The sequence below is a fragment of the Cyrtonyx montezumae genome, unplaced genomic scaffold (genome assembly GCF_038088225.1).
Source record: "Cyrtonyx montezumae isolate F1298 unplaced genomic scaffold, pur_monq_1.0 scaffold_14, whole genome shotgun sequence".
NCBI classification, from domain to species: domain Eukaryota; kingdom Metazoa; phylum Chordata; class Aves; order Galliformes; family Odontophoridae; genus Cyrtonyx; species Cyrtonyx montezumae.
The window spans coordinates 14805524-14823111 of NW_027071870.1; the positions used below are offsets into that span (position 1 = coordinate 14805524).

Here is a 17588-nt window from a genome sequence, read left to right on the forward strand (position 1 = left end):
CCATGAAATAGGATGGTAACATTCAGACTTGTAATTATGTCCAATTAACAATAATTATTGTTAAACCATCTCTTGAAAATCTGTAATCAACTCCTGTTAACAGTGGTTTTAATATGTATCATTATCATCCACAGCTTAGACTTCTTTACACTGCATTAATGAAAACCACTGTTTAACAATGGATGGTACCTACACCACAGCCTTATTTTAATGTTGTCTCTGTGTGTTAAAAAAAAATATAACTAACATGCCAAAAGGGAAAAAAATCTGTTAAGTATGGTTTGTCTTAACTAGTTCTACAGCAACATTTCACAAGGTTTGTTGCCAAACATAGCAGCTGATTCAAGAAAGTCAGAAAGTGCACATGTTCATGTTGTCAATCACGAGAAAATCACACAGCTTGGTGCTGCTATCTGTGCACTGGAGTATCACTGCAGCCAAGTTGAATTCCTACGGTTAGAGACGTGTAAGCAATAGGGAATCACAGATCTATGTAAATAGTAATGGATTTTTATCAATTTACCCAGTAATGACTATTCACAAAGCTGTAAAGAAAGCCTGAACGTTTCACTAAACTATAGGGTTCTGTGTAGAGCCATGACTCGTAGATAGTTTACATTTCTGGGTAGGTCACTCAATCTGTCTTACCTTCTCCTCCCATTGGAAGAAATATTTAGCTTCTCCTCACCTATGCCTGCTTTGTCTGTTTAGATGGTAGTCTACTTGAAGCAGGGACTGTCTTCTACAGTCAATTATTTGTGACCTATGAAAGGTACCAACATAGAAATGTATATAAATAATGCATAACGTATATAATATATAAATATACAAGTGTATAGACATGTATATTTAAAATACTACACATAAACTAAATGCCATGCAGAATAATTACTGCATTCTATTGAAATTTAGTTTTCTGACAGAGATAGCCCATTGCTTGCAGTCATTTAGTACAGTATGTTTGAAAAGATCTCTCTCCCTGCAAAGCTGCATAATAGCATTGGGAACTATAAAATATTTTTCTTTGGTTTATAAGATCTCACAAACTCCAAAGCACTTCGTGCTTTGCAGGTTTAGGTGAGTGTTCCAGGTCAGCAGCTCTTAAATACCACGGAGCCTTATTACATTGATTTGCAGTATAAAATCATTTGAGAATGCAACTACTAGAGTATAGTTCAAAGGAGTAAAACAGAGGTTACAAAAGAGAGAGAGAGAGAAAAGGGAGAAAAAGTCTGAAGTAGCAACCTTCACACAAAACAGGTCCTATTTCATTCCTCTTCATAAGGAGTTATCTTCTTACTTATACCACATAGCTCATTTTTTAACTAGCAATATTAATTTTTAAAAGTCTTGTCAAATATCATTTTTACAGTATGTAATCAGTGAATATATAAGTAATTTACACAGTCTCTTCTACATCTGTTTGACCACAGATCAAGAAAGAAACATCTAGTTAGCCTACCCTTGTTTTACTTTTGTGGACTAACAATGTCCGAGCACACTGTTCCTGCAGAGATGCATTCTTCTCCCAGGCTGCTAAGCTGGTGCTGTAGGAGAAACAGGACTGGTTTCTGCAGCTGCACAGCATACAGTGTTATTTGTAACACTTTATTCATACCTGTGCACACATTCCTCAGCTACTAGCATACAAGAGAAAAAATGTCAGATCTCTTTGATCTCAGCAATCTGCCATTAAAAAAGGAAGCATTCAGTCATGAAGTTGTACGTCCCTCACAAAGAGAATCAGAAGTTACTTCAACAAGTAGAAAATTCATTACTTAAGAAAAAGTGCACTACTTTGACTGTTATTCAACTACAACAAAACTTAGCAATAAAGAAATAAAAATCATAAACCCAATGCCTATATATCAGTATGGCTAACAATATATAATGCTACTTTTGTAACAGTGAGCTTTTTAAAAAATAATCTTGTATATTTTATTCTTTAATATCGCAACTCATCTGCTTTGAGGAAAAAAAAAAACAACCTACAAAAACAATCAAAAAGAACAAACTACCTACTAAAGAAAACTCCTACCCACAATTAAGTCTACCCACCTACATGCTTCTAAGTGTTGGTGTTTTACAGGAATCAGTCACTGTACCTCTCTCTCCTTCACTCCTCCATCAGCTGTTGCTCCAATTTCAGAAAGGAAGATGAGTTTAGCAGTCAGAACCTTGAGTTAGCAGTAGAAATGATGCAGTGCAGTCTCCTCAGTTGTCTGACAGGTTTGTTTTTCTGCCCATTTTATATATTGCATGGGGGTAAGGCCTGGGAGAGACAAGAATTGTAGAATGTCTTAGGTTGGAAAGGACATTAAGGATCACTTAGTTCCAAACTCTCTGCCATGGGCAGGGTTACCAACCACCAGCTCAGGCTGCCCAGGCTCTCATCCTGAGCACTTTGCAGGGATGGGACATCCACTGCACCTCTGGCAGCCTGTGTGAGCACCTCACTGCCCTCTGAGTAAAAAATTTCTTCCTAATGCCTAATGTAAATCTCCTCTCTTAGTTTAAAGCCATTCCCCCATGTCCTATCACGACTGTGTAAGAAGATAGTATGTCTGTACGCCTAAAGTGATAGGTATCTGGAATCTGGAGGACTCTTTATAGTAAGGGGCTCAACGCAGTTGAAAATCTAAAATTTAACTTTTTTTTTCTTTGACAAGAATTGTAATATGCTGAAAAATAACCTAAATTTAGAAAACAGGAATTAAATTGAGTTTCCTTACGAAATAAAAAAGAATTTGGAACAGCAATTGTTTCACTGCTTTAGACTTTTAAGTAATCAATACTTCATACAGCAGCTTAATTGTGACCATCTAATGTATCAGCCATGGCTCCTGCACTTCCTGGCTTATCTTTCCTACCAGAAACATATCCTCAAAATCAAGTTTTACTCCTTTTCCTCACCAGTCTCTATCCTAGCCATGTCTTCATTCAGGGTTTCCTTCTCATCAGAATTGTGGAAAACTGAAATAACTTAGTAAGGAAAACAACACCCATGCTAGCAGAAGCAGTTGTTTGCCCTACAGTTAACGTTCAGATACACTTCCTTGGGATATATAGTAAAACCTCACCTCTGTTAAGATCTGATCTCCTTTGAGGCACCACAGTGTGCTGCTTTACTGCCTCCACTCGATAGGGAAGGCTTTGGCAAGATACAGCAATCTTGAAAACATCACTGGGATTCTGGGACACAAGGAGTGATCTCCGAAGTTAATAGCAGTATCGTTTCTATGGGACTTTCTATCTGGATACATCCATGAGATGAGCAGAAAGGCAGCAGTGATACTAATGCCACTTATGGCCACAAGTTGCGCCGGGGAACATTTAGATTAGATTTGAGGAAAAAATTTTTCTCTTAGTGGTCAGGCACTGGAATGGCCTGCCTAGGGAGGTGGTTGAGGTACCATTCCTAGCGCTGTTCAAGAAGTGTTTAGATGAGGTGCTAAGGGATTTGATTTAGTAGTTCAGTGGGTAGGGATGGTGATAGGAGGATGGTTGGACCAGACAACCTTGTAGGTCCTTTCCAACCTAATGTATTTATGAATCTATAATAGCCCCAGCTGGCTGTGAGGTAGGCGGGAAGCTGAGGACTGCGAGCAGCCACAGAACATGATTCATTCCAGCAATTTTACAAGGCCAAAAATTGGGAGGGAGAAGAAACCTCATTTTCCATTCTCCTAATTAGCTGTGCTTAAAAACCCACTGTGATCCGTTCTAAATAAACTGTTTGATAAGGCTTGCTTGTTCTTTGGTCAAACAGAAGCGTCTGAATCTCCTGCAATTCTCCTCCACTTTACACAGCTGAAGACACGCTGCCTCAGACTGCTCCCCAATCCTTCCACGTGAGTTTATCACCTGCTTTGGAAGTCACACCTGCAGCGCTTCAGCCCACGGCAGCTGCCGTGTTAGGGGCCACAGCGCTCCGAGAGAGGGGCAGGCAGCCGGGCGCTCCCGTTACCGTCGCGTCAGCGCTCCGAAGATAAGGACAGGTCAGCCTTACAACACACGGCTGCTCCCAGACCCGCAGCCTCCACACTGCCCGGGGCGGAAGGACATCGGGTAAGGGCGAATCGAGGCGGAATCTCCCGCGTCCCATCGGCCCCACCCGCGGCTCCGGCGCCCGCGAGGAGCCAAACTTCCTCTGGCGGGCGGGTCCGGGCCGCCTCCGCGCGCTCATTCAGAGTGGGTGACGTCAGGCGTGTCACGTGCCGCGCGCGGGGCGCCCCTCCGCCAATCCGGTGGCGCTGGTGCCGGCCGAGCGCGCCGTTCCGCCCGGGGCTGCCGGCCAATCCCTTCCGCCGGCGGAGGAGGGACTTCCGCCGGGTGCCGGAAGCGGGTCTCTCATGCGAGCGGGTGGTTGAGTCTCGGCTCGGAGACGTTTCGGGCCCCGCAGCCGCCGCCGCCGCCTCCTGCCCCGCGCGCCCCCTCTCCCGCTGTGCTGCCGCCGCCCGCGCCTCGTCCCGGCCCCGCCCCGCGCTCCGCTCTCCTCCTCCCGGCATCCGGCGGCGGCGAGGCCCCGGCGGCGGCGGCGGCGCGGCGAGAGGCCCCGGCGCCAGCGGAAAGCTCGGCGGCGGCGAGAGGCCCCGGCGCCCGGCGGAGACCCCCACGCCTGCCCCCTCCCCTCCCCCCTTCTTCCCGACGAGGCTCGGCCCGAGGGCGGCGGCGGCTGTGACAGGTGAGCGCGAGGGGCCCGGCGGCGACGGCGGCGGAAGGGGAATGGCGGAGCTGGGGACCGCGGGCCCCTCCCGGGCCGCTCCTCGCGCCCCGGGGAGGCGGCCGGAGCCGCCATCTTCCCACCCGAGGCGGCTCCCGGGGGAGCGGGAGGAGGAGGAGGAGGGAGAGGAGGGAGCTAGCTCGGGGCCTGGCTGGCGGCGGGACAGGGCGAGGCGCCGGGCACGGCCTCCTCGGCAACGGAGCGGCAGCCGGGGGAGCGCTGCTGTGATCCCGACGGGGAGCCGCGGGAGGGCAGGCCGAAGGCACCGCGACGCGGCCGTGACCCTTTGCCGAGGAGTGCGGCCGGAGCGAGGCGGGCACGGGCGGTGCCGGCCCCGCGCTGTGAGCACAGACTGCGCTGTGAGCTGCGCCCCGGAGAGGTGAAGAGAGGTTCAGAGTGCCTGCAGCTTACACGGCGCAGAAGGAGCCGCCGCACGGAGCATTTTTTTTCCCCCCTGGGATTCTGTTCTTCGGCCTTTGCCGGCTGCTGCCGCCGAGTTGTTTGCACTCTCAGTTTCAGTTTGTGCAGATGCTCGAAATTGCTACGTAGCTTTGCCCACGGTTTAAACAGATGTGTCCTTGCCAGACAATGCTGTATGAGATTTCTCCGTGGCAGATAAGTATAATTATTTATATTCTGCAGGTAATGGAATTGAGGCGAAGCGGTTAAGGCTTGCCTATGGCCACAGAAAGAGTTGGTTTCCAAACCACTGTTTAAACTTGACTCACAGTTGGGGTAAAATTGTGGCAGTTCTGGTTTCCAGCCTCGTGTCTGGCTCTGGCCTGGTTTTGGTGGCCACATCTGAATCTTCAACAAACCTGTTACAGTAGTGCCTCAGGACCATTATTGCAAAGCATTAACCTTTCAGGTGGTTTAATTTTTATGTAAATCTTATCTGGTTTGAAAGGATTGGATAATTTTTGAAAGGTCAAAGTGTGTTTTGTTCTTTTTCCTAACTTGTTAGGATTTCACAACTCTGGGATTTTGATTTGGATCTGGAACTTTTTATCAGTTGAACTTTCACTTGTTTCCTGCTGACTTGGAAGCTGTTCTTCTAGTTAATTCTTAAGATATGGAACTAATCAGCTTATTCACTCTGGCAATTAAAACGACATAGATATTTTCTATTGGATTTTATCTTTTGTGGGCAGGGAAAGGCAGAAGAAAACTGGGGTATGGTCTAATAAAGTAGATACAAAAATAACAGTGCATTTTTATACGTTAATGTCTACAGGAAGTTCTGTTTTGCTAGGTGTGTTGCCATTTTTATGGGTATGCTGTTTATATAAATAGCCAAAATCAATGTTGTGTTTAACTGGTCTCATATCTGGAGAAAAAGTAATATTCCTTGTTGCCACTGAAATATAGGGTTTGTATGAATGGGTTTTTAGGAAACATTTGATCTCTTGAGTATTCCTGGAGAAGTGATTGCAAATTCTCCTGGTATAAAATTGGGTCCTTATTTGTAAATAATGTTCTGGAGTAGGTTTATTTTTCCCCTGTAATGCTTTTTATTTTTTGTGTTTGCACTTCTCTTGAGATCAGCCCAAGCATGTTCTGTGTTGGTTACTTTTTGTGGCTTGCTAATACAAATACACACATAGAAAGGCATGAGTGATTTGTATGTAATATGTATGTTTAGATATGTGTCTAGAACTCAGATTAGTTCAGTGCAGAGCAAGATGGAAGGTGTTTGTGGGGACTTTGGGATTGTGATTTTTTTAATTTCTTTTGAGATATGCAATAAGTGATACAGGCAATCTCCAGCTTTGATGTTTAGCTTCAAGTGAAATTAACTACTTTGTTTATTTTATTGAAGTGCAAAATAAATAACAGCTTACCTTTGTGTAATCTACGTGTGCTGTGGAGATCTGGCGTTGCATTTCTTAAGTCTCATATCTGGCAGTTATTTTCTTCTAGATTAGTAGCAAGCTTAATTGGCACAGCAATATGAACTTCCTTAAATATTTAGTACGTTGCCTACCAAAATGCACATTCTAGATGAAGAAGAGATGCTTCTTGCCTTAGTGCGTGACAAATGTGAAGTGACAGGTAGTAATAAAGGCGTTAGAAAGAACAAAGTAATAGGGTGTAGAACTTTCAGTAGTTTATGTATTTTTTTTAAAACCAGGTAGCTTTCTGGCCCTTCAGTGCTAACAATGTTTAATTCTGTGATTCCTGAATATATGTTTATCAGACTTGTGAAGGTGTGCACTCCTGTAAAGGTAACAGCTGAATGATACAAATGAGAGCATGGAGCATTTGATTCATGTTTTTTTTATTTGTGTCAGGAGTGGGTTTATAAGGGCCACAGTCTTGAAGAAGATCTTGAAGAGCATCCTTCTGGAGATCTTTGGAAGAAGACAGAGGTGGCTGTAAAGGTAGCTAAGAAATGCAGTGGCAAGAAGGCTGTCCCTGGTGTACAGGAAAGGGCAGAAGAGGCTGTGTGATGAAAGCAAGGAAGTGCAGTTTCATGCCTGGGGAGTAGCAAGCTTTGGGAAGTGCTGTTTTCGCATGTGCGTACATGTGTGTATGAGGAACTGTTTCATGATGTAAGATACTAATTCTTTTTAAAAATGTGGTCTATATAATGTTTTGGGTCTTTAAGGATTTCCTTGTGCCATCGTTAGACAACAAATCTGTGCAACTCTTAGAAACGACTGCATTTATTCTTGCATGTAACTGTTAGTGTTTTAAGGCTCTTGTCAGTTTAATACTCTTGTAGTTTGCATTCAGAATGGGAGCTCAGGTGCGAGTGGAAAGGAAGGATGTTACAAAATTGAACGTTGTAAGGAAGAAAATTAACCCCTCCCCCTGCAGTTTTGTAAGAGGAAATAGTATGTGGAGAGTTGTGTAGAAGATGAGTAAAAGCTGCTATTGTAGTAAAAGGCTCAGGAAAGGGATTTAAGCAATTGTGTTCCATAAGCAAAGCATATATGTGCAGAATCTAGTATGTTTTATGAAGTATATGTGATTTAAACACTCTAGTTCATATAAAACAAGAACTATCCATATAGATGGCTTCTCACAAGGTAAGCACAGTCATCAAATTAGTGAGGGGAAGGTGATAGACAATTTCATGTTTTAAATAATACTTCTTTCATGTGATATTCTTGAGAAAGAAAAAGCAAACACAGTGTGCTCTTTCAAAAAAAAAAAAACCTCTTGGAAATGTGAAGGCTAACTTCTCCAAAGCATTCTCCACAGCATTTAACTTTCTTGTGCTAAATTTGAGGCAAGCCAGTAAGTCATAACTGTAAAACCTGGAAATACAGTTTCTGAAGCACTTCACGTGAATGTGAAACTAGCGATGGTGGTATTTCAGCTGTCAATAAAAGTAATTTGATGCTGTGCAAACTGGATAATTGAAGGCCCATTTCTGTTACAACATATATTTCTAAGGATACACTGGTTCTGTATGACAATACAAATTATCTTAGAACAGTAATTTTGAAGAACTTTGTAGAAACAGGACACCAGAAGTTGATTGTTTTGTACCACCCATTCATTTACATTTAGCTAACTTTCAAAGAACTGTAAGAGAGAATCGTTCTGTTGGTTGGTTCATGGCTCGCGTATCTTAAATTCTTGTGAAGTGATGGAGCCAAGAATAAATGATGTCCTTTTCTTTGTTCTTTCGCGTTTGTTTGCTCTCTGTGTTGCTGCTGTATGCCCTTTCCAAGGGGAGAGTGGCTTCCCCCCATTAGGAAGCAGGTGCCACAGAGTAATAGCTGTAGAGAACAGAGGTACTTAAATTAGGTGTGACTGTAATACAGCATAATTTTGCTATTAGGATAGCCATGACAGTGTTCTGTGATGTGTGCTGCTGCAGGTATTTTGTGTCTGGCTATGTGTTTCAGGAACAGCAATTAACTCCAAAATTGGAAGTCTGACGGAGTTACCAGTACACGGCCAGCTATTTAGCCTAGAACATCGCAGAGAATTGGGGAAATGCTGCTTTGACGCCCTGATGAATCACCAATTTCTTTGAGCCTTAATCTTTTCTAACACTCATTTGCTATGGAGGGCTGGGCTGTGCGTATTCTGGATCCTGTCAGTCCAGCTCCTTAATGGGTAGCTGAATGATGTAATACAAAAGGAATCATTCGTTCATAAGCTGAATGGATTGCCACCGCCTCTGTGCTTCTAGCAGCTCTGTTGTCCGCATAAGGTTATGGGCATGTAAGGAGCTGGTGTCCCCGAAAGCATATCCTACAGTGGAGGTTTGTTCAGCATTGCCTTTATATGTTCATCGACGTCTCCAGTTCAGTATGCGTGTGCACAGCTACTACACCTTAAGCACAACTTTCAGTTATGGATGGATGTACGTGGACAGCTCCAGATGTCTGCATATATCTGACATGGTTGCCTGTGATGTTAAACCCAGAAATGCATTGTCTCATAGAGACTTCTTGAAAGTCCTTACCACTTACGCTGTTAAAACTGCACGCAAACCAGCAGCAGTGTAAAGACTTGAGAAACTGAACCTTCAGATGCTGTCAGTAGTTCACGTGAAACTTCTTCAGGATTGTACTGTATTTGGAGCACAGTTGTAGAATACAGTTTTTGATCTGAAGCTTACTTCTCAAGCTGTGATGGGCTTTTTGCAAGTCGCTTGAAATACCAAATCGCTATACTTTTTAGGTCTCTCACGTTCTCTAACACAAAGTATTTTTTCTTTGCTTAAATTAATTCTCCCTCAGTGTCATACTGGTTCTTCCCTGCTAGACTCTGGAAATAAGTGACAGTGGAGAAGTATTAATACTTATATTGAGGATGTTCATAAGACAGATTCCATCTGTCTTGGTAACGATGTTACAGGCTCGTGTGATGAAATTGCAGACTTCTGTTATTCCATGGAAGATATTTCTCTGCAGAGTGAACCTTCTGCATCTATTTACACGTATTTTATTATTGTAGGATGTCAGTGAGGAGTCTCAAGAAATGAAATGTTACCTGAATAGTAGCTGTATCAAGGAAAAAATATTTAACCATTTGATGCCACTCACTTGTCAGAAACATAGTGAAATCCTTGTAAAACCTGACAGTGAAGTTTGTTGCCAGCATTATGGGTTTGTTTGCTGTCAGTGTTGGTATGCATAAGCGTAGTTTTACAGGTTGTGATGCTGTCACAGGTTGCCCCACAACAGAGGCTTGCTCTGACTGTTGTTCAAATAAGGAACTGATGAATCAACAGGCCAATGTCCAAAGTGGCTTGCTTTTTCATAGCCTGACGCTGGAGGTTTATGCTAAAATGTTTTGATGTATTCAGCTGGTTTCTGACTTGTGTTCTAGGAATTAGAAAAACAGCAGAACTGGGTAGAGCATCAGGGCACAGCTACTTCAGCACTGAGTCTCAGAGCTTAGGAAGTTGCTGCCTGTACATGCAGAATTTGCAGGCTTATCTCTGAGTTTCATACCTATTCAGTGCTATTAATGCCCAGTAGATAGGGGCAGAGAATGATCAACATGTTGCTGTTTAAAGCAGCAAGGCAAACAATTTGAGCAAAATATCACTGCTTCTGTTGGAGTGTCTCCAGGATCTTAGGTCTGTATCCCTGTTCCTGTTTAAAGATTGTTGTCCAGTTCTTTCAATACATGTCTGAAAAGCTTGGGCTGTGGGAGTCCTATTTTTACAAGCCTGCTGCAGTTTAATTTATAAAGCATTTGGTTACAACTGTCTTAATTAACACTGTGTTATAACTTTGGATTCAAGGTGTCAGTGGAATTTTTAGATCTGTTCTCTAGTGTTTTGACTCTCAAGGAAGGATTATTGAGCTTAAATTCAAGCTCCAGGAGTGGAACAATCTATCCTTTAACAGAGAGTCAAAACCTGAATTACCTGTAGTTTTGATTACAGTGATACTTCAAGAAGGTGGGGTGCTCCAACTTTGAACAAATGTGCACCCAGTAGGTGATAGACTTTTGTACAATGGTCCAAAAGTAAGCAAAAGTTACTTCTGATTTTAGTAAAACTTAGAATGGATGATGGTAACTTCTTTAGAAAGAGGAAGAAATACAAGAATTACTGGAGTATTTGGCTTAAATTCTATTTTTGGCAAACAAGTTAATAATCATTGGCAAAAACATTGACTTCCTCTTCTTATTACAGAGCCTTAAAAATAAGTGATGATTTTTCTGTAAGTAGTTTAATTTCACTTTAGCTTTGGTTCTGAATATGTTTCAAAACTTCAGCCAAGGTATTTTATGTAAATGAAGACCTTTCAAGTCATGTTAAGCAAACTCCAAAGCCTGCGGGAAGTTGAAAGTTTTGCAGAACTGTTTGTTAAAATAACCTTTGCATACTCAATTATTATTATATACGTTCCTTTTGTAAGAACACTTATCACATCTTTTATTACTATAGTCATCCATGCCTTGTTTGGCTCCTCTTGCCTTCCACTTGGACTTCAGGTAGAGGTAGAGCCTTTTCTGTCATGGTTTCCAAGACCTTTTTTGGCTGATGATGTATTGTAGCAGCTCAACAGCTGTTCTGTTGGTATGCATCAGTTCTTTCTGGAGTTCTGCGTGTAAATGTGTTTGCATCTGAACTCTTGATTTCAGATCTCAACTTCCTTGAATTTGGCATGCATTGTATGTTTCAAGAATATGATGATAAAGAATGTGAACACAGCTTCAAAGCTTGTTTGTGCTTTCAATTACTCTTTAAGTGTCTTGGAATTTCTTGATACAGTATTTGACCTCCACTTCCTTAAGCACGGTGCAGATTGCAGACTTGAAATGTGAAATCTAAATAACAGCAATATGGCTGTTCCAAGATAAACCTTTTAAGACCTGTAAAAGGATGTCTAGCCTCACCTTTGGAACTGCCCTAAATGCTGACCTTAGAGCTTCAAGTGATGTTTTCAGACATTCATAATAACAAACTGCATCTTCTTCTGTCAATTTCCAGGTTTTCTGAAGAAGATGGTGTCCATAAAGTTCTGCCTGTCAGATCTTAAAGGAATAGTTACTTCCTTTACCTTTGTGAGCTGTACTGCTCAGGGTGGCTAACAGATATGTAGCACTGCGTGATACTGGCCGCTTTCTGCTCAGCAGTGAAAAGAAGTATGCGGAAAACTAGAAGATCATATTGGTAAATAAGGAGGAGGAACGTCCAGTAGTTGAAACAAGGAAGTTCATTGTTCCCAGCATTGCTAAACTGACATGCTTCATGCACAACCTTTAACTTGCTTCCTCTAAGCAAGCGCTGAGGCAGTTGGTACTTTGTCATGTGTCATCTCCTGAAGATTTAATTTCTTTGAAGAGTTACAACAGGCTGAACAGCACGTCAGTTACTGCGCCTTAGCTTTAGAAATTTGAGACTGCTGTTAAGATACTATAGAGCTTTCAGTAGTTTTGGGAAATAGATACAATTCATAAAACCACACGTCTGTTTATGGTGAGACTGCTGTCCGGAGTTGCTGGGGAGTTCATTAGCCAGCAAAGTTCAGTATCTTTTCCAATTTCCATTCCACTCCAGGAATCAGTTTCAGTACCAGAATGAAAACTGCCCATCGAAGTGAAAGCACAGCAATTTCTATGAACTTTATTGCTGTGTATGAACGTGTAGCATAGCTAATTGTTGCTTCCTTCAGTTGTGGAATAGGAAGATTAATCTCTCCCACTTCCCTTCAACAGATACTTTAAAAGAAGAAGCAATCCTCCACAAAATGAGAGCAAGTCAGCTGTGTTGGGAGGGAAGATTAGCAAGGAAACATATCGTTGTGTGGGATAGTAACTTTTCATCTGTGCATAGGGGAAATTAGAAAGAGACAGACTTGGTATCTGGAGTGCCAGAGTAAGCTCACTTTCTGGAAATAGTATGGCAGACTGAGGAACTGTAGGTTATAGGAGAAATAACTGAGAAGCTGTTCACGTGGCTTTTTCTGGTAGTTGTGTTAATCTCTTTATTGAAGTGTTGGCTATGGGAAGGAGTAACATAGGCTGAAGATATTTGGAAGTTTCTGTAAAGTTTATCTTATTTAAAATAGATTGGAGTTCAAGTCACCATCTGGTGTTCTGAATATTCTTATTTTAAAATAGTACAAAAATGAAAATAACAGTGTTTCATGAAATCCATAGGCAGTAGCAGACACCAACTCCTGCCCTGTACACTATACTCCAGGGCAGGCTTTAAACTGAACTGGAAAGAATACTGTTTCTAGTCAGTTGTGTTGTCTTCTGCTTTCTTTGTTTACAGAGGTGCTGTGTGGTTGTTAATTTCTGTGACCTCAGTGCAGACGAGCAATGTGGCTGATGGTGGTTGGTGATTAATTAGATGAGGATTTCTGTTTTGTGGTGCTAAACTTCACAAAGATACATTTGTGATGCTTTCCTAATGCGTGCATTAAATAAAATTATTTGTGTCAACGCATGGTATTTGGTATTAAAAATATTAGTGCTACATTAAAAGCGTGGAATTTGTAAGCACAGACATCTCTCAAGTTGATGAGCTCTGCCTTTTGGAGAAGAATGCAATTAGCCTGTAGAAGATCGCACCAAAGCATCTACAGTTAATATTTGTGTAGCAGGTAAACAGATTCAGCAGTGAAGTTTCTATATTAAACATACAAGCGTATTTTATTTGCATGACCTCAGCTTTGACTTACATTTGCAGATCAGGATCCCAGCACACTGGACGCTGTACAAGATAGGCTGTTGCTTCATAGCTCAGTTGTACGTAACAGGTAAATGTGAATGGGTGGGAGCATCACAAGAAATGAACGAGTAGTGCGTTAGGATAATATATTATGTGCCTGTGCTTTGATGAAAGCCTCATTAGTGGGCTTCTCTTGTCTGTAGTTCCATATATATTTAAAAATATTGTGGACATAGGAAGCTTTCACCTTGCTCTGCAGCTTCTTTTAATCCATGCTAGCTATTAATTTTTCTTTTATTATTATTTTTTGATACTTGGGCACAATTTGGGCTGGCTGTTCTTAGTGACTTATGTGAAAATGTAGTTTTCCTCCAGCATTAGGCTCATTTAACACTTGGTATTACATGCTTTGGAAGCAGAATCGGGTATGGAATGCCATGGAGAATGAGGGGTCTGGAGCTCCAGGCTTGTCGTGCTGCAGGCACCTGGAGGTATAGCTGCCCTGTGTTAAGGCTAGCTTAGTTTTCTTTTCCTTTTTTCTTTTCCTTTTCCAGTTTGTTGGAGCAGTGGTCTGCATTGATCTGTTCTTCCAGTGTTCCTCAGCACAAGCAATCTGCTGGGATTCCTTTAATCAGAATTCAGCAACTGCTTCTTGTATTTGGATCTTTTCTTGCTTTTTTTCTTCTCCTGGGGTAAGGGAGAAAAAAGAGACAGTTGGGAGGTGGGGTGGAGGTCAAAAGCTGATGGAGGTTAGTGAGGGAGATACTTAAGCTAATTTAATTGAGTAGCAAATTTCTGCTCTCTTCCTGAGGATGAAATGCAGGCTTTTGGTAGGCCTTGGTAATGAGTGTAGTATTTGGAATTCTTTAGTCGAAAGCATCCAGTAGATAAGAAGTACCAGCTTCACAAGACAACAGGCTCGTGGAGCTCTGTGATCAGAGATCCTTTCCATAAAGGTAACATTTCACCCTTCAAAATTATTATGGCTTGGCTGAGCTACAACAAGTTTAACCCTGCCGGTTGAGAGATTGATGAGATGATGCACAATAGGAAAAGTGAAGAGTTTATTTTAATAAAGTTTGGTATTTATTTGAAACCTGATTTATAAAATTAAAATCTTACCAGATATATAGTAGTTACATTAGAAATAAAACATGCAACTGAATGGATAACCTGCAGGGTGTGTGCTGGAAGTCCTCTTCAGGTGAAGAAAACAAGCTTGTGGCTTGGTGATGGATGTGCTACGTGGAGCAACTCCAGTTAATTAATACTCTGGATTTTATAATGTTATGTGCTTCAGTCTGCAGTCAGGAAAGTGCTGCTTCAGATGTGAAAATTGAGAACAAGCTGTAAGCAAGCTTAAAACTGCTCATGACAGAGTGTCACTTCTCTTTAGGGCACGTAGTACTTTTATAGGCACAAGAGCTTCTTCGTAGTGGATTATTCCTGATTTAGTGGGCACTCGTAGTGCTCAAAAAAGACAAGGTTTAGATTATGTTCTGTGAAAGAAGTGATGCGTTTCATTTGTGAGGGGACATGTTCCATAGGCTCAGCGTTCTGTTCTTTGACTCTTATTCAGGCGAACGCAAGGCAGTAACACCTGCATGTAAAGCTTGTCTTCTTAGTGTGCAAGAGGACTGCAGAAATTATGATCCCCTTCAATTGAAGGGATTTCCTTTTCAGTATGTGTGTTTAAAATTAAGTGAATAAAAGGCTAAGTAGCAGAATTGTTTGTTGGTAAGGGTTATCCCCTCATCTTGTGAGTACTATCAGAATCTTTTTTTCTTAATGCTTTTGGATGAGTGAACGTTTATGCATGTCCCTCTATTCTTGCCACTGACTGAGGGACATTTTTATATACCTCTGTATAGAGCACTTATTAGTACAAAGTTTCTTTGGCATTTTTATCACCTTTGTTTAGTAATTTATTGCTTTGTACCTCTTGGGCAACTAATTACTGCTAACGATCTGAATTTCTGTACTTGCAGAGTAATCAGTTCCAGTGTGCAGTTCTGTGTTTGTGCTTGGGTTAGGATCAGAAAGCTTAGTACAGGATGACATTGCAAATCACTTGTGAAGCCTGGTGCAGAAATGCTTGATAAATCTTTAAAGAAGGAAATCTAGTCTTCTGTTTTGCATAGCAAAGTTAGCTGTTTCTCTTGAAATTTCAATCCTCCTTTGAGGCAAGAGTACATTTGAAGAGATAATGGAATTGCAGGATAGTTTTGGAAGCTATCAACTACATAAAGAACAGAAAAAATTTTTTAAGAACAACTTGTGAAGCAGAGGAAACAGCTCTAAACTCCTCAAAGCATTTTCTTTCTGTTGCAGAATGTTTAAAAAGTACAGCATTAAAATGTAGATGGTCTTTTGGAGCTCTATGTCTTGCTAAGACTGTTTTTATACCTGGGCTTCAAACTGCCTTATGTGTGCCAGGTATCCTGCTATGGGTTCACCTGCTGTGGTGCTGTATGTGTTCCTCTACAAACCCCACATTTCTGCATTGTTCTGGGTTCTTCCTGGGGAGTGCTTGAGCATAAGCAGTTTTCTTGGCAGGAAGGAAAAAATGAAGAAACTCAACCTTCCCGTAGTCATGTTGGCACTTGCACTGGATGTATGCATGTTCTGAAGCCTTCATCCAACAAACCTTGATAATGTCTGGGCATGTGGTCAAACGAGGCTCCAGAGGTAAAACTTTCAACTTTCCCCCTGCTGTTTAGTTAATTAGCATTTAAACAAATGGAGAGCCCTGTGCTGATTTTTATAATAGTAGCGTATCCAATATTTAACTTCTGTAGACACATGCTGTGACTATTTATGTCATGTCAGCTTTTTAATCGTTGTGTAATACAGAGTTTACGTCTTACGTAGTCAGGATGATGATTGCACAAAATGCCACCAACAGACGTGCTGGATTTTTTCTTTTGCAGGTATTTTGTCTACTTAGTAACATATATATATAACCATTTAATAGCATGTTTTAAATAGTACTGTCCTCCAGAATATCACTTGTTGCATCTGATGATGTGTGAAAAGATTTCCTGTTTTGAAAGGAAAGATGGGAAGCTGAAACTGACATAGAGTCCTGTCCCAGGCTTTTTGTGAGCACCACCAGGATGCTGCTGCTTTGTGTGGCTGCTTAATCTGCAGAGTGGTAACATTTGTCCCAAGCTCTGGAATGGTGGCGCAGCTCTGACATGAACAGTTGAGATCTTTCTTTGAAAGCCTTCTAAAATGGCCACCCGAGTAAAAATTTGCAAGCTCCCATTTCTCATACTTCCCAGCACTGAAATAGAGGGAAACCTGCAGTCATGAAGGACTATGATTTGCTAATTTTTCTTGGTTTTTTACCAACTTTACTACCCCATATATGGTAGCAGCATTACCTGGAGTGAGAGCGTCATTAACTCTTGGTGTATTATGTATAACTTGGCTATTCAAAGCTATTGTGAAACAAGAAAAGTTTGTTTTTTTTTTTAATGGAAGTTAATGTATTAAATTAATAACATGCTTCTAGAAGGGGATGTTATTTCTCATATCATCAGCAATGCTAAGTCTGAAGTAATCTGCTAAAACTAAATGCTGTTTCTCAATCTCTTAGCTCATAGAAGTATAAGGCTGTTTCGTGGCATATTAGGAAGGTGAGATTAGTGTTTCCGTTCTCCATTAAATACCTGGCTTCTGCTTTCAAGCTTACAATAGAGTCCATAGTTTATGTATCTACCTTAGTTATCAGCAGATGTAAAATTTTTCTTACATCAGTAAATCAGCTATGTGTTAGATTTGGCAGCTGCTGGAACTATTTTCAAGGCTGAAGTCAGCAGTAGTTCTGCTTGCTTCTCACAGTCCTCACGGCTGCTACAAGGGTGTGAGAGATGGTGAGAAAGTATGTGAGCCCTGGCAGTGGGAAGAGGGCTTCTGGCCTGCAGTGACGTTTGTTGTGAAACTTATGCTGAGAAGTGCACCTCTGTTTTAAAAACTTTTAAGTCTTTCTCATGCTACTGGAAGCGTGTTTCTGCATTAGCCTTGTGGAGAGTTTATCTTAATCTCTGTTTAAAGTTTCTAAAATATTTGTGAGGAAAAGTTGTGCACAACGCCAGACTCAAATCTGGTTTTGTTTTTGCTTGCTGGAAGAGCAGTGAAAAGATCTTTTATTCTAGTGAGCTTTTTTTGTTTTATGGTGTTGCTGTTTGCAATGTGAATGTTGGTTGTCAGCACTTGCATTTGTAAATCGCTTTTTAAGGGCTGATTACACTGGGCTGA

General features: G+C 41.6%; 1 protein-coding gene across 2 annotated transcripts in view; it reads left to right on the forward strand.

Annotated features, from left to right (window-relative positions):
• The first annotated feature begins 4376 nt into the window (after positions 1 to 4376).
• Positions 4377 to 17588, forward strand: part of LARP4B (La ribonucleoprotein 4B) — a 52524-nt gene continuing 39312 nt past the window's right edge. Inside the window, exon 1 of one of the 2 annotated variants that reach the window (XM_065731515.1) lies at positions 4377 to 4684. Coding sequence is in view for 1 of the 2 variants with exons in the window: in XM_065731514.1 (XP_065587586.1) it covers positions 15990 to 16013 (24 nt within the window). In the remaining variant the exon portion in view is untranslated. Of the gene's footprint in view, positions 4685 to 15896; positions 16014 to 17588 lie in introns of those variants that run through there. The other variant, XM_065731514.1, reaches the window with a different exon arrangement.